Source organism: Catharus ustulatus, chromosome 15 (assembly GCF_009819885.2).
Source record: "Catharus ustulatus isolate bCatUst1 chromosome 15, bCatUst1.pri.v2, whole genome shotgun sequence".
NCBI lineage: Eukaryota > Metazoa > Chordata > Aves > Passeriformes > Turdidae > Catharus > Catharus ustulatus.
In genome coordinates this window covers 18,964,353-18,990,739 of record NC_046235.1, presented here as the reverse complement: position 1 = coordinate 18,990,739, position 26,387 = coordinate 18,964,353, and the positions used below count along the sequence as shown (strand labels likewise).

Genomic DNA, 26,387 nt, shown 5'->3' with positions numbered 1-26,387 from the left:
TAATGTCAGGAACTAATGACCTCGCCCTGTTCCATCTCAAGTTTCCTTTTGCTCTGCAGTCTGTCACGGTGATGTGTGCACTGCTCAATGAGTGATGCTGCAATCAGCACCAGCTCATCTGCCAGCGGTTCTAAATGCAGTGCCTGACATCAACTTCACTGAAAACAAAGGTGGTGGAGGTTGCTTTTCTTTTTTATGTATTCCTCCCTATTTGTGCTCTGTGATTAGCACTCAGTTTGTATTTTCATCTGATTAGATTAGAAAGGACATGGAATTGTGAAGTCTCCTCAGTGGGGGTGCTGGAAGTCGAGGGACAGTTCTCTGCATGCCAGCTCCTGCTCATCTCCAGCCAGACCTGTTTGGTTTCTGCTCTTCAAGGGCCAGGCTGCATTAGCTGCACCCTCAGAGCAGTGAGTGGGACCGAGGCTCTGCTGGGGACACACATGCACAGAGCCCACTGAACTCCCAAGGGAAACCACTGGCCACAGCTGGAGTGCCTGCTCACCTCGCAGAGGGCCAGGCTGGGGAATCCAGCCGTGCTGAGCACACTCGGGGGGCCCAGGGACTGGGGGGCTGGGGGTCCCTGAGGGGCCTCAGTGACGTGGGTCATTGCAGGAGGCCCCCTGTGTCCTCCATCCCCTGGGAATGCCACCAGGGATATGCTCTGGGCAAGCTCCCCTGAGCCTGGAGCGGCTCTGGCCCTTCCTGAATGCCTGGGGCACTGGATCCTGATCGCCCAGGTGGGGTCAGGGCTTTTCCAGCCACAGCTTCTGAGCTGCCAGAACAGCCAGGGCTCTGATCCAGGCTGCAATACAAACCCTGTCTGTGCTAACACATATAAATATAACATGTTAAATCTTCAAAGCACTTCCCAAAAGCTAATTCATCTCTGGAATGTCCTCAGACTAAGCATCCCCCAGCCCCAGTTCACATGGAGAGAACAGGGCACGGGGAGGAAACCCAGCACATCAATGTCCAGTTTGGGATCAGGGTGTGAGGCTTTCCTGGCTTTCCACTCCACACTCCGACCATTCCCTTGAGCTCCATTATCTGTCACTGCCTCTCTCTTCCAGCATGACTCGTAACTGGGGTTAGAAAATAAAGGCAGAGCTAGGAAGCTGCTCAGCCTTCCCTTTCATTTCAGCAGAGTGGTGCCGGGGCTGTAATTATGTCGGGCTGGATGCAGCGGGTGCCTGCTGTGCAGGACGCTGCTCTGGGGCCGCAGGCTCTGCCTGGGCACGGCCCCACTGACCCAGCCCCGGGAGCCCTCTGCAGCTTCCCGGGATGGATGCTGGCTGCTGAAGGGATGGAACGCTGAAATGTGTGTTGCAAGGCTGGGTTACTCAAAGGGGTTTGTCATGGAGCTGGATCAGTGGAGAGCAGCGTGCCCACCTTGGGCTCCACACCGAGCTGCACACGCATCTCCCCCGGTGCCTCTTGGCTTCCCCAGCTCCAGCACTGACTCAGAAACAGCTCCAGTGCATCCCAAAGCAAAGTGCAAGCGGGTTTTGGGCTCATCCTGCAGGAGCTGCAGGGGCACTGGGGTTCCATGGCCCCTGGGCTGGGTTCAGTGGCCACTGGGCTGGGTTCCATGGCCACTGCAGCCAGGGCTGTGCGTGCCATGAGAGGGCACAGCACAGCAGCACCTGCAGGGGGAATAAAAAGCCTCAGGCACTCTGCACCATGCGAGTGGATGCCACATGCCTCCTTCCCGGGGGAAGAGGGACCTTTGAGGCTGTTTTTAGCTGCTGGAGGGCAGAAGAGGGGGTGCCTCTCACAGGCTGCTGCAGATTCCAGATCTGAGCTGGCAGCTCATCCTCCCACCCACCCTCAAGCACGGCGCCCAGTGCTGCTCTGCAAGGGGCAGTGGCAGGACCTGCCTGAGCCCCAGAGCAGGGCAGGGATGGGAGGGCTCCTGCTGGGCCTGTGGCTGCTCCTGGGCAGTGCCTGCTGGCCGTGGGCTCTGAGCACACAGCGGTGCCGGCGGCAGGACCCAGCACTGAGAGTAAATAAATTGGGTTTGCCTGAAGACAGAATTAGGGCAGCGTGACTCTGCAGGGGTGTGCAGAGTGTGGGGACCTGCAGCCAGTAGAGAAGGAGCCTCTCTACAATTTTCCACCTCTCCAGGCAATGCCTGGTGTCCTGTGCTGGGCACAGCAGTGGCCACCCTGCAGCCCCCAGGGCACCAAGGGACAAACCCTCGGGGAGCTGTGTGCTTCAGGCTGTCCCCTCCTTTCTGCCCCTTCACACGGTACAAACACATCAGCTGGGGACAGAAGCCAAACACTGAGACCCCATCCACACTTCATACAGAGGAGGGGTTAGGGAGCTGTTTATGAAGCTCACAGAGGGTTGGATGCTGTGTTTTGCCATTACAGCCCTGTGCAGTCTGGCTGTTGGGTGCTGTGAAGGCCTCAGCTGATTCTGAAGTAGCTGGAGCAGAGTGGTGCCTGTCCAGAAATAGAAAAGTATTTTTAAATTAAATTTATTCACTGATTTTCATGAAGACAGATTGTTGTGTGTTTGTTGAAGTGTCATTAGGAGTAGTTGGCGGTGGAACCAGGCTGAGCAGCAGTGAGAGAGGATGGATGTGTCCTTCCTGTGACTGGAGAGGTCACCCAGGCCACCTCCTGCTGCTCCTCCTCCTCTTCCTCCTCCTCCTGCACCTGGCAGGAATGGGGTGGGGGTGGTTAAAGCTGACACCAGGCATGTGAGACTGTGGGGCTGACACAAAACCAGCTCTGACACCTCTGATCTGCGCAGCCCAGGGTCCCTGCTCCTCTGCTGGGAGCTGGAGCTGCCTGCGAGCCCCCGGCCCCAGCAGTGCCCAGTGCCCCCCAGCAGCTCTGGGCTTTCTGGTGCACTCATCCTTTCTCCCTGCAGAGCAGAACCACAGAACACCCAGCACAGTTTCCTGCTTCTCTGGGACCTGCCTGATAAGCTGAACCTGCAGGGATGCAGGTTTAATTCTCCAGGACAATAAATCAGGGTTTCCAAGTGGTCTGGACCTGAGCACAGGCCTTGAGAAGCTGCTCTCTGTGTGGGTTTGACAGCAGAAAATATCAGGCTACAGTTACCTAATTACACACATGGAAATTACCCCTCAGCCTGCAAGGCTGCATCAATTTAGGGCTCCCAGCTGCTTCTGGGCAGCAGTGGGAGCACAGGTTATAAATCCTGCTGGGAGCCCCCAGCTGCAGGAGGGGCAGCATGGAAAGGTGAGCACTGACCAGGGCACTACAGCTGTGCTGCTGCTTTGTGGGGTGAGGGACTGCTGCTCCCTCTGGGTGTGCTGGGGGCTCAGGGTGAGCTTCTGCCACAGCTCCTGCTTGCAGAGCAGTGACCCTGTGGGAGGGGGGCTGGGGAGCAGGACAGGCTGCTGGGAATCCACTGGGAATACATGTGAGCACACTGGGAACACTCGTGAGCACACTGGGAACACACTGGGGGCTTGAGCCCTCTGGGGGAGCTCCTGGTGCTGGCAGGGCAGTTCCTGTACCGGCAGGCTCTGGGAGCTGCAGCCCAGCTGTGGGGCACAGCAATGCTCCTCAGGTGCCAGGTGGATTTATCCAGCAAAGAGCCATTTCCCTGCCTTGTGCTCCTGGGAGCTGGGTGGCCAGTGCCCCTGCAGCATGGCCAGTGCCTCTGTGCTGTGGCCAGTGCCGTGGCCAGTGCCCCAGTGCCACGGCCAGCTCTCCCAGTGCCCTGGCCAGTGCCCAGACTGTTCCTTGCCCACTGCACCCAGGGTTCTCCTGGTGCTAGTGCTCTCAGAAGCCCAGGGGGAGAGTTGTGTCCATAGATAAAACTCAGCACCTGGGAATTTCCCTCTTTGAAGCTCCTTTTCCTGTTTTTCCCTTTGTTTCTTTGTGACTTCAAGATTTTTGTGCTTACTTAGGTGCAGAGTAAGCTGCCTTTCCCCATGGAGCTCTCCCGGGGGTGCTGAGCTCAGCCCCCAGGAATGTGCAGCGGGCCCTGCCTTGTGCTGGCACAGGGAAACCTCAGCTTGGGTTCCTGGAAGATGGATGGCTCAGGGAGTGTGTGAAGGTGTGTTTGTGCAGCTCTGTGCGCCCTCGTGACTCCAGCTCAGTGCAGTGTTAAAGCATCCAGAGTTTTAAATAACCTGTGAAAACAGGAGGCTGAGCACAGAAGGAAATGCTGTCAGCCCCTGCATGAAGGCAGATGATGCAGCATGACATCACACCTTGGCTCAGACCTAACGAGGTGCTCAGGACTCCAGAGGAGATGTCAGATATTTGCACCAGAGTCCAGCCCTGAGCTAAATCCGTGCCCAGCCGTGCTGGCTTTAGCTGAGACTGTCTCAGTGCTGCTGGACAGGAAACTCCCGAGCAGCAGTGAGCAGAACACTTGTGTTTTTGGGGTTCCCTTCTAGCTGCAGATGCCTGTGTCTCCTGGCACAAGGAATGATGAGATCCAGGTGCAGGCTGCCTGGGAGAGGGAGTGGTGGCTGTGCTGGCTCCCAGGCCTTGCTCTGTCTGTCCCATGGCTTTGGCAAACAGCCCGGGTGTCCTGGCCCCTCACTGTCCGTGCTGTGTGGTGAGAGCAGGGCACTCCTGCAGCTGAGAGCCCCTGCTCATCCCTTGCTCGTCCCCTGCTCATCCCTTGCTCGTCCCCTACTCCTCCCTTGCTCATCCCCTGCTCGTCCTCTCCCGTTCCCGTGCAGGGGAACGAGGGCAGCAGTGCTTGCTCCAAGGAAGCACAGCACAACAGAGGATTTCCCAGCAAAGTTTGCAAGTGGAAATGCCCTCAAAGTCCAGCTCTTCTTTTGGCCCTGCTTTGTGCAGCAGCTCCAGTGCAGCCCTGGTGCTGCTCAGGGCAAGGGCTGGCTCTGTCCTGCAGCACCTGCAGCTCCCTGATCCTCCCGTGTGTGCTGGCAGGAGAGACCCACGCCTGAAATACAGATATCACTGAAATGAGAGGAACAGAGTGAACAGTGCTGTGATGATCTAGGTCGTGCAGTTTAATGATGTCACTGCTGAATGCTGTATTTTTGCTGTATTTTCAGTAGGGCTCGTGCAGGCTGTGGGATGAGCAGCTGCCTCAGTGTCCTGGCCTGGGGTGACACGGGGAGCGTGTGGCTGCAGGACACCGGGCAGCAGTGCCAGGGGCTGGCAGTGCCAGGGGCTGGATCCTGCAGGGGCTGGGCTGTGGCTCAGCTGTGGCTCAGCTGGGGCAGCTCCTGTGACTGCACACCAGCACTGCTTTGCTCTGGGCTCACAGCGCTGCTCAGGCTCTGCTCTCCCATTGCTGCTTCCTTTCCTGGCTGCTTGTTCCTTTACCAAAAGAAAACGAGCTCCAGTTGAGGTGTCTCCCAGTGTCATTTGTGCTGGATTATGGCTGCTGGGACCCTTTGAAAAGCAGCAGTTCTGAGGCCTCATTCAGTGGGGTTCACAGGGGAGGGGTGGCTCAGCCTTCCCCAGTGAGTGCAGCCATCCCCAGTGTGAATCATGCAAATCAGAGTTTTCACAGGAGGCTCTCTGGTGCGAGGTAGGATGGAGCCTGGCATCAGCCCTGCAGAGCTGGGGATGCCAAGGGCGGCTCCAGGGCTGTGTGCTTGCCCAGGCTTGTTCTCCTGGTACTAGAAACAATTTTTACCTGTCCTTGTGATGGGGCTTCCAGCAGCACAAGGGACCCTCCGAGCAGAGTCTGACAGAAACAGCTTGGTCGGTGGAAGGTGTGGCAGTGGAGTTATGGGCAGGCAGCTCCTAAACTGTCATGCCAGGATGTCATCAGCAAACCTCTGAAAGACAAAATGAATTAATCCATTGAGAGCATGCAGCTTTAGCAGTGCTGGGTCTGAACCAAAAGGAGTTAAATGAAGCTCTGCCAAGGCAGAGTCCCACCTGATGTGCAATGTGGATATCTACTAAAGTCTTGGAACTCAAAAAAAAAGGAGATTTAAACTCCTATTGGGCGTGATTCAAGTAAGTGTTGGGAAATGTTTAAAGCCCAGACAGCAGCTACCTGTAGATGTGTTTTGTACCACAAATACTCTTTATTTTACCCCTCAAATGGCAGAGGAGCCCAGGGGATGGGTGCAGGAACCAAACCCTCAGTGCCAGAGGTGCCAGCTGTGGGGTGATGGGTGGGATCTCTGAGCTTGGGCTGTCCTGGCATGGAGCTTTGGGAGTGCTGGGGAAATGAAGTCCCTCAGCTGGGGCTGTGTGAGGTGATGACTGTCTCCTAAAAATGGAAACCAAACTCAGAATGGTCCAAAAGGCCCTGAAAGGCATCAAGGATTATAAATAGGAATCGAGCACTAACAAGAGAATATCTTAATTAGATCTCACAACCTGTAGAGGAACATATTAGATTAAAATGAACCCGAGCTTTGTGCTCTCAGGGTTTCAGTGTGAGAAAGGGACAGGAATTATTCACATTTGCAATTTGTGAGGCTGGATTGCTTTTCCTCTGAATTTGTCTTTTTAACTTTTTATCTTGTCAGAAAATTATGAGAAGCTACTGGGATGGTGTATTTGGGATAGTTCTTATCACAGCACGTGGCAGAAACATTTCCATGGTTTCAGAAGCAAGGGTAGAGTTTCCTGTGCAATCCTCTCCTTCCAGGTTAACTCCTTTCCTCCTGTGTGTACAGCCTGGCCCCCACTCACCAACTTCCCTACCAGCGATATTTTCTCTTTGTGAATTTCTATCAATATTTAATCCAGTGGTGTCAGTTTTGCTGTAAGATGAGAGGAACTACTAGAAACCTTGAATTATACATCACGTGGCGGGGGGAAGCTGCAAGCGTTTTCTTTTGGACCCAAAGCTCGGAGCTGATCTCCAGGACCTGCAGGGCCCAGGATGGAGGAGCCCCAGCAGCAGCTGAGCCAGCAGCCCCGCAGGGTGAGGTTCAAGATCTGCTCAGCCTACAGCGGCCGGGTGCTGAAGCAGGTCTACGAGGACGGGCAGGAGCTGGAGCCCCCGGCCAAGGAGCACTCCAGGCGCTCCCTGCGCCACTGCTTCGAGCCAGAGGAACCCCTGTGCGAGCCCAGGGAGCCACAGAGCAGCTTCTACTGGCCCACAGCCCTGACTGCCCAGAGGATCAGCATCCTCCGACAGGACCAGAGCCACGGGCTCACGGGGACTGTGCCCCTGCCCAGCGACTGCCAGCCTGGAGCCAGCCACTGCAGGGTGAGTGCTGCCCATGGTGTGCCCTGTCTGGGGACCAGCTTTGGGCTAAACCCTGCTGGAGCAGCTGGGGACAGCAGTGCCACACTGCAGGGTGAGTGCTGGCCATGGTGTGCCTGTCTGGGGACCAGCTTTGGGCTAAACCCTGCTGGGAGCAGCTGGGGACAGCAGTACCACACTGCAGGGTCAGTGCTGGCCATGGTGTGCCCTCTCTGGGGACCAGCTTTGGGCTAAATCCTGCTGGAACAGCTGGGGACAGCAGTGTCACCCTGCAGGGTCAGTGCTGGCCATGGTGTCCCTGTCTGGGTCCAGCTTTGGGCTAAATCCTGCTGGGAGCAGCTGGGGACAGCAGTGTCACCCTGCAGGGTCAGTGCTGGCCATGGTGTGCCTGTCTGGGGACCAGCTTTGGGCTAAACCCTGCTGGGAGCAGCTGGGGACACCAGTGTCACACTGCAGGGTAAGGCTGGCCATGGTGTGCCTGTCTGGGTCCAGCTTTGGGCTAAATCCTGCTGGAGCAGCTGGGGACAGCAGTGTCACACTGCAGGGTGAGTGCTGGCCATGGTGTGCCCTCTCTGGGGACCAGCTTTGGGCTAAACCCTGCTGGGAGCAGCAGGGGACAGCAGTGTCACCCTGCAGGGTCAGTGCTGGCCACTGTCCCTTTCTGGGGACCAGCTTTGGGCTAAATCCTGCTGGGAGCAGCTGGGGACAGCAGTGTCACACTGCAGGGTGAGTGCTGGCCATGGTGTGCCTGTCTGGGTCCAGCTTTGGGCTAAATCCTGCTGGAGCAGCTGGGGACAGCAGTGTCACACTGCAGGGTCAGTGCTGGCCATGGTGTGCCTCTCTGGGGACCAGCTTTGGGCTAAACCCTGCTGGAGCAGCTGGGGACAGCAGAGCCACACTGCAGGGTCAGTGCTGGCCACTGTCCCTGTCTGGGGACCAGCTTTGGGCTAAATCCTGCTGGGAGGAGCTGGGGACAGCAGTGTCACACTGCAGGGTCAGTGCTGGCCATGGTGTGCCTCTCTGGGGACCAGCTTTGGGCTAAATCCTGCTGGGAGCAGCTGGGGACAGCAGTGTCACCCTGCAGCCTCATCCACATAAAACTGTTTTGTCAGGCCAGGACTTGAAAAGGGTGGTTGTGACTCTCCAGCCATTATTCCAGGAATTCCATATGCTGGATATGCCACACGTGGCAGGATCCTCAGGGTCTGCAGCAGTGCATCTGCCAGCTGTGCTCCAGCTGTGCTCTGGCTTCTCCCAGTGCTGATCTGCATCTGTCCTTTGGGTAAAAGAGAACATTTTCATACATATTGATATCTGTTCATGGGAATCCTACTGCACCTGGATCAGTCAAATGTAAGGAGGATGTTAATTAGATATATTTAAAATATTGAAGTTGTGTGACTTCAGCTGGCAGGAAGCCAGTGCTGCCATCAGGGTACCAGGTGTCCACATCCTCTGGCAGCCAGAATTCCTCCTTGGCTACTTTGAGAATCCCAGCTTAGTTTCACTGGCTATTTTATTAACATATAATTAATACCACTGATAGAGAAGCGTTTCTATAATCCTAATACAGAAGCAGCCCATGCACAGTGTGTGTAAATACCTTTTATGGCCTTGATCTGAGCACACTGAAAGTCTGTTAATTCCTGGTGCTCACCAGAGCTGTGTGTGGGAAACCCAGCTGGCTGATATTTGACCTGCTGACACACTGGACATGGAGCTCGCCTGAAAACATCAGGCCACAGAAATCTCTCCTGCCCAGGGACAGGGCACTGCTGTGATCTTATCCAGCCCCTTAATTTGTTTTGCATTCCTGGGTAAGGCTGCTGTCCCTCCCCAGCCTCCCCAGCCACAGATACTGGAGCAGCCACAGCGTCCAGTCCCAGCCTGTGCTGCAGCAGCTCGCTCTGGAGCTGGAGACGCCGTGTCTGCAGCACACCTCAGGCTCCCACCTGCAGCTGGGCACACCTGGGCTCACCTCCTGCTTCTCCTGGAGCAGGTGCCCCAGTGCCAGGACAGCAGAAACTCCTCAAGGCAGCTGATGTGGCTCAGGGCGTTTTTTAGGGAGCATCTTTTGTGTGGCTTCTTGACACAGCACTTGGAGTGAAATATGAAGAGTGTGTAAAACAATAGGGCCCAGTAACTCCATATGGCACCAGGGACGAGGGGCCAGGTCAGCAAGGTGCTGCTCTCAGGGAAACGTTTCACCAAGCTTAGCTTTAAAACTACTACAGAAAAATACAAATTCACCCATCAGGGCTGTACCTCCATTTACCCCTGGGTGCCCTGGGGGTGGTCAGGGGAGCTGGCCTGGGGGAGGGGATGCTCTTCTGGAAGCACAGGGACCATCAGTGTTTGCAGGGTGAATTTATTCTGGTGAGACTGGTAACTTCCTCCTTCAGACTTCTCCAGTTGTAGATTTTGGCAAGATCATCATCTACACCAATAACCTGAAAATCATCCGTGCCCCGATGGACCAGAAAGAGCTCATGAGGAGAATCATCCAGACCGAGGGCGTGAACGACTGGACGTTCGTGTACCGGGACAAGAGAGAGCGCTTTGGTGGTGGGCACAAAATAGAGAGCACGGTCACCTGTGACCAGCACGTGCAGGTAAGGGAAAATGGAAAGGGCATTTCCCCCCCAGCCCTGGTCAGACCACCCAAGCCCTGTCCATCTCTAGCTGGCTGCTGGGTAAGTCTGGGTGAAAAGCATCACTCTGCTCCTCATTCCCCTCAGGAGACAAGGACCAGCCTGTGCTGAGCTCCTGCTCTGGGGACAGCTCTGCTGCTTCCAGCTGCTCCTGTCTCCCACTGATTCCTTCTCCTGGAGATGGCTGGCATTCCCAGAGCCTGGCTGGGCTCCATCCCTTGTCACCCCTCCCAGTGGGATGAGAGCAGGCCAGAGTTTCTGCAGCCTGACAAGGCTAAACACAGCTGCTCTGTGGCTGAGACTGCTTCAGGCTAAAACTTCAGTATCAGCTGAAATAAAGTCGTGCCTTACATGTGCTTTCTCACGGGGGAGTCTTTGTTGGTCAGAATCCCAATTAGCCTGACCATGATTTGATCCCACAAGTGCTGGTGGTGTCATGTGGAGCTGATAGAGCTCCGTGGAGCTGAGCCTGGTCTGTCTGGGCACGGGTCAGCTCTGCTTCTGCCCCCAGGATGTCCAGGTGGGCTTGAGAGAGGCTGCCTGGCACAGGGGGACAGAGGCAGGCACAAAGGACAGCTCAAAGGTGTGCACGGCGTTTGGGGAGAGAAGGTGATGGGCAACCCCTGGAGAAACGAAGTGTGGCTCCAACCTGAGGCTGCAGAGTGGCAACGGTGTGATAAGAAATCACAGGAGGGGGCAGAAGAGAAAGAGTTTGGGGTATTGTGTGTTCACATTAACTTCTCATTTTCTAGCTTAGCCACAAATTGTCCCCAAGCGTGTGGGAGCCTTTTGGTCCAAGTCCTTGCTGAGGAGAGCTGATAGTCCCAGGCAGAGCGGTGTGCCAGGATGGCAAAGGCCAGGAGACAGAGATTCCCTCCAGAACGTTCCAGGAGACAGAGATTCCCTCCAGAACGTTCCAGGAGACAGAGATTCCCTCCAGAACATTCCAGGAGAGAGAGATTCCCTCCAGAACGTTCCAGGAGACAGAGATTCCCTCCAGAACGTTCCAGGAGACAGAGATTCCCTCCAGAACGTTCCAGGAGACAGAGATTCCCTCCAGAACCTTCCAGGAGACAGAGATTCCCTCTAGAACGTTCCAGGAGACAGAGATTCCCTCTAGAATGTTCCAGGAGACAGGGATTCCCTCCAGAACCTTCCAGGAGACAGAGATTCCCTCCAGAACATTCCAGGAGACAGAGATTCCCTCCAGAACGTTCTGGGAGACAGAGATTCCCTCCAGAACATTCCAGGAGACAGAGATTCCCTCCAGAACATTCCAGGAGACAGAGATTCCCTCTCGAACCTTCCAGGAGACAGAGATTCCCTCCAGAACATTCCAGGAGACAGAGATTCCCTCTCGAACCTTCCAGGAGACAGAGATTCCCTCCAGAACATTCCAGGAGACAGAGATTCCCTCTCGAACCTTCCAGGAGACAGAGATTCCCTCCAGAACATTCCAGGAGACAGAGATTCCCTCTAGAACCTTCCAGGAGACAGAGATTCCCTCCAGAATGTTCCAGGAGACAGAGATTCCCTCCAGAACCTTCCAGGCTTTGCTCTCTCCCACCACTAACAGATTTTTCCCTGCTGTCTGCTCCAGGAGGGCTGCTGGCAGTGCAGAGGCTCGGGCTGTGCCCCCTGCTCGCTGTGCCATGGAAGCAAGTTCTCCATGCTGGCAAACCGATTCCGGGAGTCGTTCCGGGCGCTGCGCTGCCCGGCGTGCGACGAGAGCGGGCGGCAGCGCTGCCGGCTGTGCGCGGCCTGAGCCGGCCGGGCTGGACACGGGGGCTTGGGGCTGCTGGGGACACCTGGGGGGGCTTGAGGACACATCTGGGGGGGCTTGGGGCTGCTGGGGACACCTGAGGGCTCCTGGGGACACCTGGGGGCTGCTGGGGACACCTGGGGGGGTTTGGGGCTCCTGGGGACACATCTGGGGGCGTTTGGGGCTGCTGGAGACATCTGGGGGGGTTTGGTGATCCTGGGGACACACCTGGGGGGGGGGTTTGGGGCTCCTGGGACACCTTGGGGGGCTTAGGGGCTCCTGGGGACACACCTGAGAGGTTTGGGGCTCCTGGAGACACACCTGGGGGCTCCTGGGGACACATCTGGGGGCTCCTGGGGACACATCTGGGGGGCTTGGGGCTCCTGGAGACATCTGGGGGGGCTTGGGGCTCCTGGGGGCTCCTGGGGACACACCTGAGAGGTTAGGGGCTCCTGGAGACATCTGGGGGGGGTTTGGTGATCCTGGGACACACCTTGGGGGGCTTAGGGGCTCCTGGGGACACACCTGGGGGTGTTCAGCCTTCCCACATCCCGTGACAGGGACAAGTGTTTAACAGAGGGGAAAGGCACAGCCAGGTCTGCCACGGGCTGCTCCTTCAGCAGGAGCAGGGCAGTGTCAGCACTGTCAGGGGTGCAGGGGGTACTGGGACCAGTCTGTACCAGTCCAGGGGGTACTGGGGGCACTGGGACCAGTCTGTACAGTGCAGGGGGTACTGGGACCAGTCTGTACCAGTACAGGGAGTACTGGGGGTACTGGGACCAGTCTGTACCAGTGAGGGGGGTACTGGGGGTACTGGGACCAGTCTGTACCAGTGAGGGGGCACTGGGACCAGTCTGTACCGGTGCAGGGGGTACTGGGACCAGTCTGTACCAGTGCAGGGGGTACTGGGACCAGTCTGTACCAGTGAGGAGTGCAGGGGGTACTGGACCAGTCTGTACCAGTCCAGGGGGTACTGGGACCAGTCTGTACCAGTGAGGGGGTACCAGCCCAGCTGCACAGGGGGACTGGTACCAGTACGTTCCAGCCCAGCTCTGTGCTCATCTGTCCCAGCGGTGCCTCTCAGGCTGAACTTGCTGAGCACTGAAAATGCCACTGCTGCTGTCTCTGTGCCCTGCAGGGTCAGAAGCATTCCCTGGGGTTTTGCTGACCTGCTTCAGTGACACAGGGATTCCTTTGGGGTCTGATTCGTGGGGGGAGTTGAAAACCCTTCCCAGACTTGGGTATGTGAATTTATTATTCTAAATAGAAGTTATCAGGTTTGAGCCTCCCTACAAGGAAGGGCTGGATTAAAACTCCCCTGTGTGCTGCTCAGCACTTCTCAGGACCAGGCTGAGGGTGAGCAGCACAGCTCTTGCTTAACGCTAATCCTGTGTTGTAATCTGCAGCAGGTAAACGCTAATTAGTGAGATGAAGCAATGATGGGGATCCTTTGCAGGCTGCCGCTGGTGCTCGGAGCACAGGGGCTGGGAGAGCCTGAGGCAAACAGGGGAAACGCTGCTTTTCCTCTAAAGCATTAACTTACTGCTTTTTGTGTTGAGGAGTGATGTCAGGGCAGCCTCAACTCCTGTATCCCCTCTGAGGCTGCTCACAGGTGCTGCACACTGAGCTGCAAGCCCAGGCAGGATAATTTATGGCCAAGTTTCTCTTTTCCTGTGGTAGGTTACCAAGTTTCTCTGCAATTCTGAAATCATTCAAAATAATACTGTTGTAGCTCCTGCACTTCCACTTCTGCTGGAATTGTGCTGTGGGTACTGAGGGTTTCTTTCCTTAAAAGTGCCCCAATCTACAGAAGGCTTGATTGGCTTCATTCATCAGATCAGTATCCACCATGTGAAAAATGTTGTCCCTGGGGTATCACTGAGGGCAGGTGAGACTTCCCAAGTCAGGGGTTGCTGTCAGGCAGATCCCTTCTCTCAAACACCTGTTTGATCTCTGTTTGTTGGGCTTCTTGGAGAGTTTGCTGGCTTAAGATAAGAAAAAAGCAACCAGGCAAAATTGCCTGATAGTGTTTACAATAAAACCAGGCTCAAATACGCACTCATAAAATCACTATTTATTGTTCTCTGGCAATGATAATGTTTCTCAACCCCTGTCCCTGCTCCTGGCAGTGTCAGCTCTGCCATCAGCACACGGCACAGGTGGTGCCTGCAGCCAGGACTGAGCTCTGCCCCGGCTCAGTGCTGCCCACAGCTTCCAGGGCCCTGGAGACTGCACTCCAAGCCAAGCAGGGATTTGTTCCCCAGCTTCCAACGTGCTCCTTTATCTTTGGTGATCTGCTTTGGTTTACCCAATAAATGCCCTTATTTCACATGGCAGAAGTCTGAGCTTTCCTGCAGCATCCTGCTGAGCTGGCTGTCAAGGCAATGGGCTCCTGTTCCATGTTGGTGGTTTAATTTCTGCTGCCTCCAGAGCCCCCATCCCTGCATCCCTGCATCCATCCTCCATCCCTCCCATCCCTCCATCCCTCCCCACGGGGCTGGTGGCACAGGGTGCAGGCACAAGCTGAGCCCTGCTCCAGCCTGGTTCTGTGCTCAGAAGCACAAATGTGGCTCTGGCCTGGCCCAGGGCAGTGCCCAGCACGGAGCAGCCTGGGGCTGGAGGGCTCCTTCTGCCGGGTGAGCCACCAAAAACTGGCAGATCTTTGTGAGCTGGATTGCTTTATGGGTCAGGGTAGGACTGCGAGATGACGTGCTGAACTTCTGCCAAAAAATAACCAGTCTTTCCAGTCTGCTGAAGGCTCCGAAGGATGACACTGGATTTGCTGAACTCACCAGGCTTCTGCACCCCAGTGGGGTCAGTGGAGTGTTTCTGATGAGGACGGTGGATGAAATACAGGAATCTCTAAAATTGGTGGTTTTGGTTTCATTGATCACCTTTTTTTTTTTATTTATTTTTTTTTATTCTGGAGTTTAATGGCTCAATAACAGAAGCAGACCCCTGGAGGGGTGGTGAGCCCTGTATTAAACCCCAAACTGTCCTGTGATTTTCTTTTACAAAGGTAAAACCCAAACCTCACAACTGCCAGGACTTTGAGCAGTAAATACAGGTAAAGATGCTCAGCCTGGAGTCTGTTTCTCACGTTTTTGTCACCTTTCTACAGCTGCTCCTGCCTTGCCTTAGAACAGGAGCATGAAAAAGGCATTTAAGGGCTTCTCTAAAGGAAGAAACAAACCCAAGAGCAAGAAAGCAACCATTTCTGCTCCAGCCTGCTGCAGACTGTGTCTCTGCAAGGCTCAGGCAGCCTCAGTCACTCACTGTTGTTGGCTGCCACACCATGGTGAGCTGATGGATGTGCTCTGAAATGCCTGGGAAAACTGGGAGCAAACCCGGACAAGAGGAGTCAGGGCCACCCCTCGCTGCCTTTGGGTGCTTGGCAGCTCAGGGTGACAGGGGAAGCAGAGTTTAGTGCTCCTTGATGAGAAGGGTTTGAGCCAAATCAGAAGTGCAAATGGAATTGTTGCATGTCCGTGGGAAGCAGGGAGGGCCCTGGAGCTGAGCAGGGACAGCAGCAGCCAGGAGAGCAGAGCTGGGAGGAGAAACAGCCCTGGCTTGGATGGGAGAGCAGAGCTGGGAGGTGAAACAGCCCTGGTTTGGATGGGATTGCAAACCAGGAGAGCAGGGCTGGGAGGAGAAACAGCCTGGTTTGGATGGGATTGCAAGCCAGGAGAGCAGAGCTGGGAGGAGAAACAGCCTGGTTTGGATGGGATTGCAAACCAGGAGAGCAGAACTTGGGGTGAAACAGCCCTGGTTTGGATGGGATTACAAACCAGGAGAGCAGAGCTGGGAGGTGAAACAGCCCTGGTTTGGATGGGATTGCAAGCCAGGAGAGCAGGGCTGGGAGGAGAAACAGCCCTGGTTTGGATGGGATTGCAAGCCAGGAGAGCAGAGCTGGGGGTGAAACAGCCTGGTTTGGATGGGATTGCAAGCCAGGAGAGCAGAACTTGGGGTGAAACAGCCCTGGCTTGGATAGGAGAGCAGGGCTGGGAGGAGAAACAGCCCTGGCTTGGATAGGAGAGCAGAACTGGGGGTGAAACAGCCCTGGTTTGGATGGGATTACAAACCAGGAGAGCAGAACTGGGGGTGAAACAGCCCTGGTTTGGATGGGATTACAAGCCAGGAGAGCAGAACTGGGGGTGAAACAGCCCTGGTTTGGATGGGATTGCAAAGTGTGCTGCATGGGTTGAACCCAGGAGGCAGCAGCTCTGCAGAGCTGATTCCCAGAGCTCCTAATAAAGGCTTGGTTAAACTGACTCGAGGCTCCTGCCCTGGTTCTGTCTCTCGGGACTCTGCAGGTGGAGCCTTGGAATGTTGCTGTGCTGCAAAACAGGGTGGGAAGGTGTGACCAGACAAGCTCCCAGAGAGCAGAGCCAAAGCTCTTGGGGTTCTCCAAGGGCGTGTTGGTGCCAAGACATCTCCTGAGCAGAAATCCTCAGCTGGGGCCTTTTGTGCATCAGCTCCACCCGGGGTCCACGAGGAGGGAGCACAGAGGTCCCTTGGACACTGCAAACACCCATTTGGAGTTTGGGTTCTTTTGGGTGGCCTTTAATTGATTGCAGGGGTCGCTTCAAACCTTGTCCATGACCTGGGAACAAAACATTTTGTTCAAGGGTGATGAATTGATCTGTGTTTGAAATATGCACATCTGTATGTGAGAGGCTTCTGTACTTATCAATCTTTATCACAGCGACTAATCTGTGCAGTGGGTTTTTAATTTACATTTATTCACAGCCACCACCCTTCCAGAGCAGAAAACAAGTGGAGGAATCTGGAAAGGTTTAGCTGAATTTGCAATATCACTGCCTTATTTCCCTGCAGTTAAAAAGGAAAGACTTGGAATATTTATGAATTTAAACATTATTATTTTTGCAAGCCTTTGAGGCTGTCGTTTTGATTTATGTGGGCTACATTTGATTTGCATGTAAACCCAGCCCTTGATTGCTTTGAAATCTTTTGGTTTTACACAAACTGTGGTGTGTGAGCTGCAGTGATGGCTCTGCTGAGAACTCTGTGCAGCCCCAGTGATTCCCCTCCAACAACTTCTGGCTCCAGCTGGGGATGATGGCACGTTCCAGCCAGCACAGGTACGTGGGTCTGAGTGCCCAGGATCCGGAATTGTGAGCAGTGCAGCCAGTCCTGCTTGTTGCTGTGAGTGGAAAACAGAAAACAATCGATGCTCTTGCTGGAGGATGAGGGAGAGCACAGGGATTCTTGGCGTGTTTTATTTGCCGGGTTTTTGTAAGAGGGGAATGGCTGGTTCTGGCTGGAGCAGTGTGAGGATTGGCCCTGGAGCCCCTGGGACCCCCGTGCTGAGGTGATGAGGGCTTCTGGAAACACTCGAGGCCACCACTGGGCTGGGAAAGATACTTGGGAGCTGTGGGTGAGTTACAGGCAAAGTCAGCTCTGTGTCTGCCTCAGGTGCGCTGCGTGTGATGGAGCAGGAAAGTCCTGGAAATAAGGAAATCCCTGGGGAAAGAAATGTACTGCAGGAGCTCATTAGCGACTGCAGGAGAGCGTGCACGCTTCGTCGGGATCCTGTCCCCGTCTGTCTGTCCTCGTCTGTCTGTCCCTGTGCCCCTGTCTGTCTGTCTCGGCTCTATCTGTCTGTCCGTCCTGGTGTCTGTCCCTGTGTCCCTGTCTGTCTGTCCCGGCTCTCTCTGTCTGTCTGTCCTGGTGTCTGTCCCTGTGTCCCTGTCTGTCTGTCCCGGCTCTGTCTGTCAGTCCCTGTGCCCCTGTCTGTCTGTCTCGGCTCTATCTGTGTGTCCCTGTCTATCTGTCCCAGCTCTCTGTGTCCCTGTCTATCCCGGCTCTCTCTGTCTGTCTGTCCCTGTCTCTCTGTCCCTGTGTCTCTGTCTGTCTGTCCCGGCTCTCTCTGTCTGTCTGTCCCGGTGTCTGTCCCTGTGTCCCTCTCTGTCTGTCTGTCCCTGTGTCTCTGTCTGTCTGTCCCGGCTCTGTCTGTCTCTCTGTCCCAGTGTCTGTCCCGGCTCTCTCTGTCTGTCTGTCCCGGTGTCTGTCCCAGCTCTCTCTGTCTGTCTGTCCCGGTGTCTGTCCCTGTGTCTCTGTCTGTCTGTCCCGGCTCTGTCTGTCTGTCTGTCTGTCCCGGTGTCTGTCCGGGGTCCCCGTGCAGCGCTGCGGGGCGGCCACACGGTGGCGCTGCTGCCCGGGAGGTGCCGGGAACCGAGGGGGGACAGAGGGACAGAGAGAGAGGGACAGACAGCGGGACAGAGAGAGGTACAAGGGGACAGAGGGACAGGGGGACAGAGAGAGGGACAGGGGGACAGAGGGACAGAGAGAAGGGACATGGGGACAGGGGGACAGTGGGGGCAGGAGGACAGAGGGACAAGGGGACAGGGAGAGGGACAGAGAGAAGGGGCAGAGGGACAAGGGGACAGAGGGACAGACAGAGGAACAGGGGGATAGACAGACGGCCAGCAGGGACAGAGGGACACTGGGACACAGGGACACGGTTGAGAGGAGGGCTGGGGCTCTTCCCCCGCAGTGTCACATACTCGTACACCTGCACCGTTATTTCTGTCCCCGTCGGGTGTAGGAGCTCCGGGCTGTTCAGCACTGGTGTCAGAGGCTGCTGCTCGGTGAAGATTGCTGTGAACGCTCCTTGTCTCACTGGGGCTCACAGTGCAGGTGACATCCATGGTGTGGTGGTGCCATTTCAAACCAGCACGTGGGGGAGAAACCCCCAGTTCTGGTATAGAACAGGCCTTGCAAACCTTGTGCTTTTAAATCAACTCGTATTCTGCAACAAGAAAAACCAGTAGAGCTGGGTTTATTGAACAGTTTTGTTCTGGAGTTGTCAACCTTTTTAGCTTAGAACACAAGATTCCTTTTACATCAGAATTCTGTTATATCAGAGTTCTGGCTCACCTGTGATTGCACATCATAATTGCACTATGTAACTGTGTTAGCCTTAAAATGCAATTTCCCTGCCTTTCCTAAAGCTTCTGTTTGCTTTCCTGCCAGGCTGATGGCAGTGTTTCTTCAGCCTGGCGTTTGCATTAGCATGGAAGTCACAGCAAGGTTCTGGTGTTATTTGAGATCACCGAATTATCCTGTGCTTTACAATACAGATTGTCACCCAGGTGAATGCTGATTGCCTTTGCCACAGGGAGTCGGGTCCCTCCTGTGCCTCGCTGCTGCCCAGCTGTGTAACCTCGCAGGCAGAGCGTTCCTCCCCAGCTTTGTGCTGCTTTTCCTTGGCAGGATGGTGCCCACAGCAGCCTGTGCAGCTCAGGATGTGTTCACAGTTGTGGAACCACGCGGGAAACGAGAGCCTTAGGACCTGGGGGGAACAACCCACGTCCTTCCTCCTGCAGGAACTGCAATCAGACACTCATTTTGGGTCAAACAGCAGCTCTCAGGCATTACATTTTTAGTTCCCAGTGCTTTAATCCCCAGAGTTTTAGCCCCGGAATTCTCTGTCATCATTCAGAGATGTGCCTGGCTCGGTGGTTTTTGTGCCTGTGTGATTTACCAAAATACGAGTATTGGTCTAATACCGATACTCAACTGTGACGGACAAAAGACTCTCTAACAATTTAAAGTTAGAAAGGGTATGTTTATTCAGCGCTGGGCAGCAGCGTGGGGTAGCCCCCTAATACGCACTGCGAAATTACAGGTGGTCACAGAGTCTATTTATTAACAAAAGGTTTAAATAATTACATATTCATAATACCAACCCCGCCCATCCCCTGCTTTCTATGGTAATTAGCTGGAATGGCTATTAAGCAGCGTGGTTGGCTTCTTGAATTAAGTCTGGGGTCGTTTTTGTGGGGAGGGGTCCTAAAAGGAGGAAGTAAGGCGAGTCTTCCTCGCCCTGAACTTTCGAGCCTTTTCTATTAATGACAATACAAATGATTTCTGGGGATATTCCAATTTTTCAAAGAATGGGTTTCTGGTTGTGATTGTTCGTGCTTCTTCAGGCCTGCTTACCAGTTTCATCTTTTCCCATTTTAAGCACAGCTGAGCAAACATGAGATGACGGACGATCAATCAATTATTTAAGTTTAACTAAAATCTTAATTTTTCTAAGATTAGTGTTTGATGTGAGCGCGGGAGGTGTCGCTCACCCGCTGCCAGAGCAGCTCTGCCCTGCTCTGCAGATGCTCCCTGCTCTCCCCGTGAGCTGTTTGCTCCCGTTCAGGAACCAAGCCCAGGGAAGTTCTGTTCCAGCTCCCCCCGAGCACAGCTGCTGGGGAAGGTGCTCTGTGATCCCAGAGAATTCTCTCCCCTGGGCTCCCTGCCAGCTGGCTGCTCCTCCGGGAGCGTTCTGTTCTTGATCTGGGTCATTAAATATTAAAAGGCAAAGTGATTCTAAAAGCCAGCCGTTTTTTAGAAGTACTAAATAACTGTAATTTGTTTCCTAATAGATAGTTTTGTCCTTGTCACGGAGTCCAACTCAACAGAAAAAGCGTGTGTGATGAGGAGGAGCGCCCTGTAAATCCCATGTGAGGACAGGCCTGGGAACAGCAGCTGGGATAAGGGCAGGATTCAACTAAAGCTCAGCCTGGGGCTGTCCTGTCCCACACAGGCTGTCCCTGGCTGTGCAGTGCTTGTCCCCTGGGCTGTGACAGGGCCCAGGGTGGCACTGTGCCCTCCTGACCCTGCCACAGCAGCAGCAGCACTGGGTTGTGCTTGGGGAAAAAAAGGAACCTTCCCCAAGCGCTCTGTAATTTGCCAGCATTCCTGCTTGTACATTTGCTGTGCTGTAAAGTCTTCCAATTCTTTGTTTTTATTTAAAAAATGGTAATATATGCTGCTGTGACTCTTCCCTTCTGATTCTCTTCTCTCATCAGGTTTGCACTGGGGATTACTTACTGGAGACTTGCAACGTGCCAGGATGTAATTCCTGAAATTGTACGAAAGGTAATTTAGTCAAGTTGTAAAACCTTAATGCTTTGCTGTGGTTTGTCTCGTTTGAAGGGATGACATTTCCTCAGATGGGTTTTTTGGGGCTTAGAGGAGCTGCTGTAGGAGCAGCCCGAGCCTTGCCCTGCTGCTGGCCCTGGCTGGGCTGTGCTGCTGTGCCTCAGCCTGGCCCCCTGACGCTCCAGGGACACGAGGGGCTGTCAAGGTGGGGTCACTGCAGCCTCTGGAGCCCTGCCTGGGGCCTGAGCAGCTCCCTGAGCCCTGGGGGCTGTGCAGGGCTGAGGAGGAGTGCTGTCCCTGGGATGGATAACCCAGCTGATGTGCCCAGTGCCCATCCAGTGCCTGCTGCCAGCCAGACCCTCAGAAATGGTTTTGTTGCCTTTGGAATGCTTGGAGTGAGGGGTTTGAATAATACTTCTTGTTCTCCTCAGTGCATGTGGAGCAGCAGCTGCAGTGTCCTGCAGCTCTCCCCTGGCTTGCTCACACACCAGGCTGGGCTCTGTGGCCAGAGCACAAACAGTTGCTGGGAATTAATTTTGTGTGCTGCTCTGCAGCAGGAGCAGGCTGCCCACTGCTCTGCACAGCAGGTGAGGCACAGCCTCTGCCCTGCTCTGTGTCCACAGCAGATGCTTGGGCAGGAATTTAAGAATTATCAGCTCCCTCCTGCTTGCAGCCCTTGGCATGGAGCGTGCTCCTTCCCAAACCCTTTCCCATCCTCTCCTCTGGTGCCTGCTGTGCCCAGAGGCACGAGGTGCCACAGGGCTTTGCCTGGAGAACATGCCCTGAGCACAGTGGAACCTGGCAATGTCTGCATGCACATCCATGGCAGGATCAGAGTGGAATTTCTAATTCCTGCAGCTCTGAAATGAGCAGGTATGTGATACATGTGACTGTCTTTAAAAAAAAAAGATTTATTTCCAGCTGATGTCAACCCCATTAATTCCTGCTTTGTTCTGGTGTCTCTTGTAATTTGTCGTTGCCTTTCCCTGGTGCTCTCCCTGGAAGTGTGGCAGGGCTGTCCAGCACGGTCCACGTGCCTTCAGAAATCTCTGAGGGTGTTCAGGGAAAAACCCAGCGACTTCAGGGGAAGCTAAATCCCTTTGGCTGAGGCATTTCTGAAACCCCACACTGGGATGTGGACACATTGCTCTGGCTTTTTAAACTGTTTTGTTTCAGAGGTTTTCTGGGCCCTGTGCCCTGTCTGGGGCTCCAGCTGTGGGTGCAGAGAGGTGAGCTGGTCACTCCTCATGGCTCTGGTTTGGGAAGTGCCTGCACCTCTGCCTAACCCCTGATCCAGGCACTGCAGGCACCAGGGCTCAGGCAGACCCTGATCGTGGGTGAGTTTATCCAGTTTAACTCTGACAGTCACATCCTTTATCTACATCTTTATCTACATCCTTTATCATCTTCAGCCAGAGAACTGCAGGTCAGGGAGCAGAGACTGCGACTGCCCAGTGTCCTGGTGGAGCTGGGGCGATGGAAGTGGCACCTGCTGAGTCCCAAACAGCCAACTGACCACAGCACAGCTCCCAAACAGCAAACTGACCACAGCACAGCTCCCAAACAGCAAACTGAGCCACAGCTCCCCAAACAGCAAACTGACCACAGCACAGCTCCCCAAACAGCAAACTGACCACAGCACAGCTCCCCAAACAGCAAACTGACCACAGCACAGCTCCCAAACAGCAAACTGACCACAGCACAGCTCCCCAAACAGCAAACTGACCACAGCTCAGCTCCCCAACAGCAAACTGACCACAGCACAGCTCCCCAAACAGCAAACTGACCACAGCTCCCCAAACAGCAAACTGACCACAGCACAGCTCCCCAACAGCAAACTGACCACAGCTCAGCTCCCCAAACAGCAAACTGACCACAGCACAGCTCCCCAAACAGCAAACTGACCACAGCTCCCCAAACAGCAAACTGACCACAGCTCAGCTCCCCAAACAGCAAACTGAGCCACAGCTCAGCTCCCCAAACAGCAAACTGACCACAGCACAGCTCCCCAAACAGCAAACTGACCACAGCACAGCTCCCCAAACAGCAAACTGACCACAGCTCAGCTCCCCAAACAGCAAACTGACCACAGCACAGCTCCCCAGACAGCAAACTGAGCCACAGCACAGCTCCCCAAACAGCAAACTGACCACAGCACAGCTCCCCAAACAGCAAACTGAGCCACAGCACAGCTCCCCAAACAGCAAACTGACCACAGCACAGCTCCCCAAACAGCAAACTGACCACAGCTCCCCAAACAGCAAACTGACCACAGCACAGCTCCCAAACAGCAAACTGACCACAGCTCCCCAACAGCAAACTGACCACAGCACAGCTCCCAAACAGCAAACTGACCACAGCACAGCAATCTCTGAACGGGGCTGTGCTGGGACCAGCTCACCTGGGCAGCTCTGGGCAGGGTCTGGAAATGCTCCCAGTGCCAAACCAAAGGGCAGGCCGGGGCTCAGACTCTGCTGTGCCCTGCATTTATGCTGAGTTGTGCACTGTCACATTGCCCTGTGTCCAGGCAGGTGATTCCTGTCCTGCTGCAGTGGACAGTCGTGTGCAGCCTGGATTTTCAGTGTCATTTGCTGTCCCCCAGTGTTTGGGTTTGGCTGCTTTCCCCCTCCTCGCTGGGAGCCTTCCTTCACTTCTCATTTGCCATCAGATTTCCATCCTGCCCTGCACTTCCCATGGCCCTGGAGCTGCATTCTCCAGCTCGGTGGGTGCAGGGTGAGATTCTCCCAGATGGGAGAGCACACCTGGCTCAGGAGCAGGACTGGGAGCTGGAGCTGGGAATTACAGGGCTCTCCCACACAAAAGCTCCCTCTTTTGAAGAGCTTTGCATTGGATGTAACTTTTAATTTGGTTTTGAAAGCCAGGCAGGCTTTGGAAGCTCTCCCTGACACTATCTGAACAAGGATATTGCTAGACTTTTTATACAAAAGACACTTTAATTAAACTCCCATCATGAAAACAATTAGGCCAAATTTGCAGTACTTAACTAGTCAATAATTTAGTAGCTGGAGCTCATTAATAGCCTTCTCTCCGTGCCTGTGTTGTGCTGCTGCAGGCCTGGCAGCTGCCAGGGGATCAATGTGGGGTCAGTGTCAGCCCCTGTGTCCCCTGCCATGGGGACATGGAGGGAATGAGCAGCTGGTGCAGAGCTGGGAGCTCTGGGCTGCTGTCCCCAGGGTCAGGGAGCTGCTCCCTCCTGCAGCCCCCTGCACTGCCCTGCTGGCTCTGGGGGTGTCCCCCTGTGTCCCCTGTGTCCCCTGTCCCTGCCCTGTCCCTGCCCTGTCCTGTCCTTGCCCTGTGCCCTCTGTGCCCTGTCCCCCCTGTCCCTGCCCTGTCCATGTCCTGTCCTTGCCCTGTCCCTGTCCTGTCCCCCCTGTGCCCTGTCCTTGCCCTGTCCCTGCCCTGTCCATGTCATGTCCTTACTCTGTCCCCCCTGTCCCCCCTGTCCCTGTCCCTCCTGTGCCCTGTCCCCTGTGCCCTGTCCCCTGTGCCCTGTCCCTGCCCTGTGTCCCCTGTGCCCCCTGTCCATGTCCTGTCCATGCCCTGTGTCCCCTGTGTCCCCTGTCCTCTCTGTCCCCCCTGTGCCCTGTGCCAGCCCCGCAGGAGCTGGGGCAGTGCTGGCCCTGGCAGGGCACATCCCAGCCCCTCGTGGCACTGATGTCCCTCTGTCCCCTCGTGTGGCCTTTGGGGCTGTCAGGCAAAGCACTGAAGAGACAAATCCCCTCCTCAGGGATGGAGCAGCAGCTCCCAGGGCACAGTTTGCTCCGTGTTTCCTAAACAGGAACAGGAAGGGCTGCTCTGCTCTGTCCCTGTTTTTCAGGACAATGTGCTGGAAACTCACACAGTTTTGGAAACCAGGTGTGAGGAAGGTAAGCCATTCATTACTTGAATTTCTTCCCTGAATTAGATTCTAATTTTTCTTCAAATCACCAGATTATCTGCGCCCAAAATTAAATTGATGTTTTGAATCCTGATTCTTTACATCTTTTAATTGATAAAAAAAAATGCTTGACCCTTTCTTTTGTCTACAGAGAATAAGCAGAACAGAAATGGATTTTACTTTTATTATGGTAATAGTTTTGTTTCAAATAGATTTTAGAACAGGGCATTTATAACTGTATCAGTTTCTGTAATTCATTCTCATTCCTGATTTCCCCCAGGCATTGAGGCAGTTCCTCTTCCTAATGCCTCGTTGTACCAGCTAATACTGCAATAACAATTTGTGCTTCTATAGCACCTTTGCACTGGAATAGTCAAAAGCAGGCCCTGGGAATTTGCATCCTGCCACGCATCCTCCTCCAGCCCTCGGATGGTTTTTGCAGCTGGATGTATTTACTGCAGCCCCAGGCACTTCCCCCCAGCAGTTCTGCACTTCAGGAGCTGTGTCTCAGAATTATGAGCAGGATAAAAGCTCTGCAGCTTCCACCCCGAGGGAGCCAGAATTCCAGAGAGCCAGCATCCCAGGGAGCCAGCATCCCAGGGAGCCAGCATCCCAGGGAGCCAGCATCCCAGGGAGCCAGCATCCCAAGGAGCCAGCATCCCAAGGAGCCAGCATTCCAGGGAGCCAGCATCCCAATGATCCAGCATCCCAAGGAGCCAGCATTCCATGGAGCCAGCATCCCAGGGAGCCAGCATTCCAGGGAGCCAGCACCCCAAGGATCCAGCACCCCGAGGAGCCAGCATTCCATGGAGCCAGCATCCCAGGGAGCCAGCATCCCAATGATCCAGCATCCCAAGGAGCCAGCATTCCAGGGAGCCAGCATCCCAGGGGGCCAGCATTCCAGGGAGCTGGAATTCCAAGGGAGCCAGCACCCCAAGGATCCAGCACCCCAAGGATCCAGCATTCCAGGGAGCCAGCATTCCAGGGAACCAGAATTCCAGGGAGCCAGCATCCCAAGGAGCCAGAATTCCAGGGAGCCAGCATTCCAAGGAGCCAGCATCCCAGGGAGCCAGCATCCCAATGATCCAGCATCCCAAGGAGCCAGCATTCCAGGGAGCCAGCATCCCAGGGGGCCAGCATTCCAGGGAGCTGGAATTCCAAGGGAGCCAGCACCCCAAGGATCCAGCACCCCAAGGATCCAGCATTCCAGGGAGCCAGCATTCCAGGGAACCAGAATTCCAGGGAGCCAGCATCCCAAGGAGCCAGAATTCCAGGGAGCCAGCATTCCAAGGAGCCAGCATCCCAGGGAGCCAGCATCCCAGGGAGCCAGCATTCCAGGGAGCCAGAATTCCAGGGAACCAGCATTCCAAGGAGCCAGCATCCCAAGGAGCCAGAATTCCAGGGAGCCAGCATCCCAAGGAGCCAGCATCCCAGGGAGCCAGCATCCCAAGGAGCCAGAATTCCAGGGAGCCAGCATTCCAAGGAGCCAGCATCCCAGGGAGCCAGCATCCCAAGGAGCCAGAATTCCAGGGAGCCAGCATTCCAGGGAGCCAGAATTCCAGGGAGCCAGCATCCCAAGGAGCCAGCATCCCAGGGAGCCAGCATCCCAAGGAGCCAGCATCCCAGGGAGCCAGCATTCCAGGGAGCCAGCACCCCAAGGATCCAGCACCCCAAGGATCCAGCTCCTTCTGTGCTGGCGTGGGGCACCACAGAGCCGTGGGTCACACGTGGTGAAAGCTGCCCTGGTGCCTGCACAGCAGGGGTGGCTGAGGCACGTCAGGGGTGGCTGAGACCTGGCACACCTGGCCAGGTGAGCGCTGCTCGGAGCCCCACAGCCCCTGTCCCTCAGCAGCAGCTGGATCTGGGCATCCTGCCCTGCTCAGCCACGTTCTGGGGCACAGACACACAAATGCCATCAGTGACAGCACGGTGAGGACACTGACAGATGTGTAATGCACACTGCAAGAGTGGCAGTGATTGATAAATGCTCCCTCTGTTCCCTCCTTATCTCCAGCCCTGCCCCGAG

General features: G+C 55.1%; 1 protein-coding gene across 1 annotated transcript; it reads left to right on the top strand.

Moving 5' to 3' along the window:
• Positions 1-6,822: 6,822 nt before the first annotated feature.
• On the top strand, positions 6,823-11,565 carry GRXCR2 (glutaredoxin and cysteine rich domain containing 2). The gene is made up of 4 exons (XM_042779762.1): positions 6,823-7,152; positions 9,552-9,761; positions 10,065-10,094; positions 11,416-11,565. The coding sequence occupies exons 1-4, from the start codon at positions 6,823-6,825 to the stop codon at positions 11,563-11,565; spliced, it is 720 nt and encodes a 239-aa protein (XP_042635696.1).
• The last annotated feature ends 14,822 nt before the right edge of the window (positions 11,566-26,387 follow it).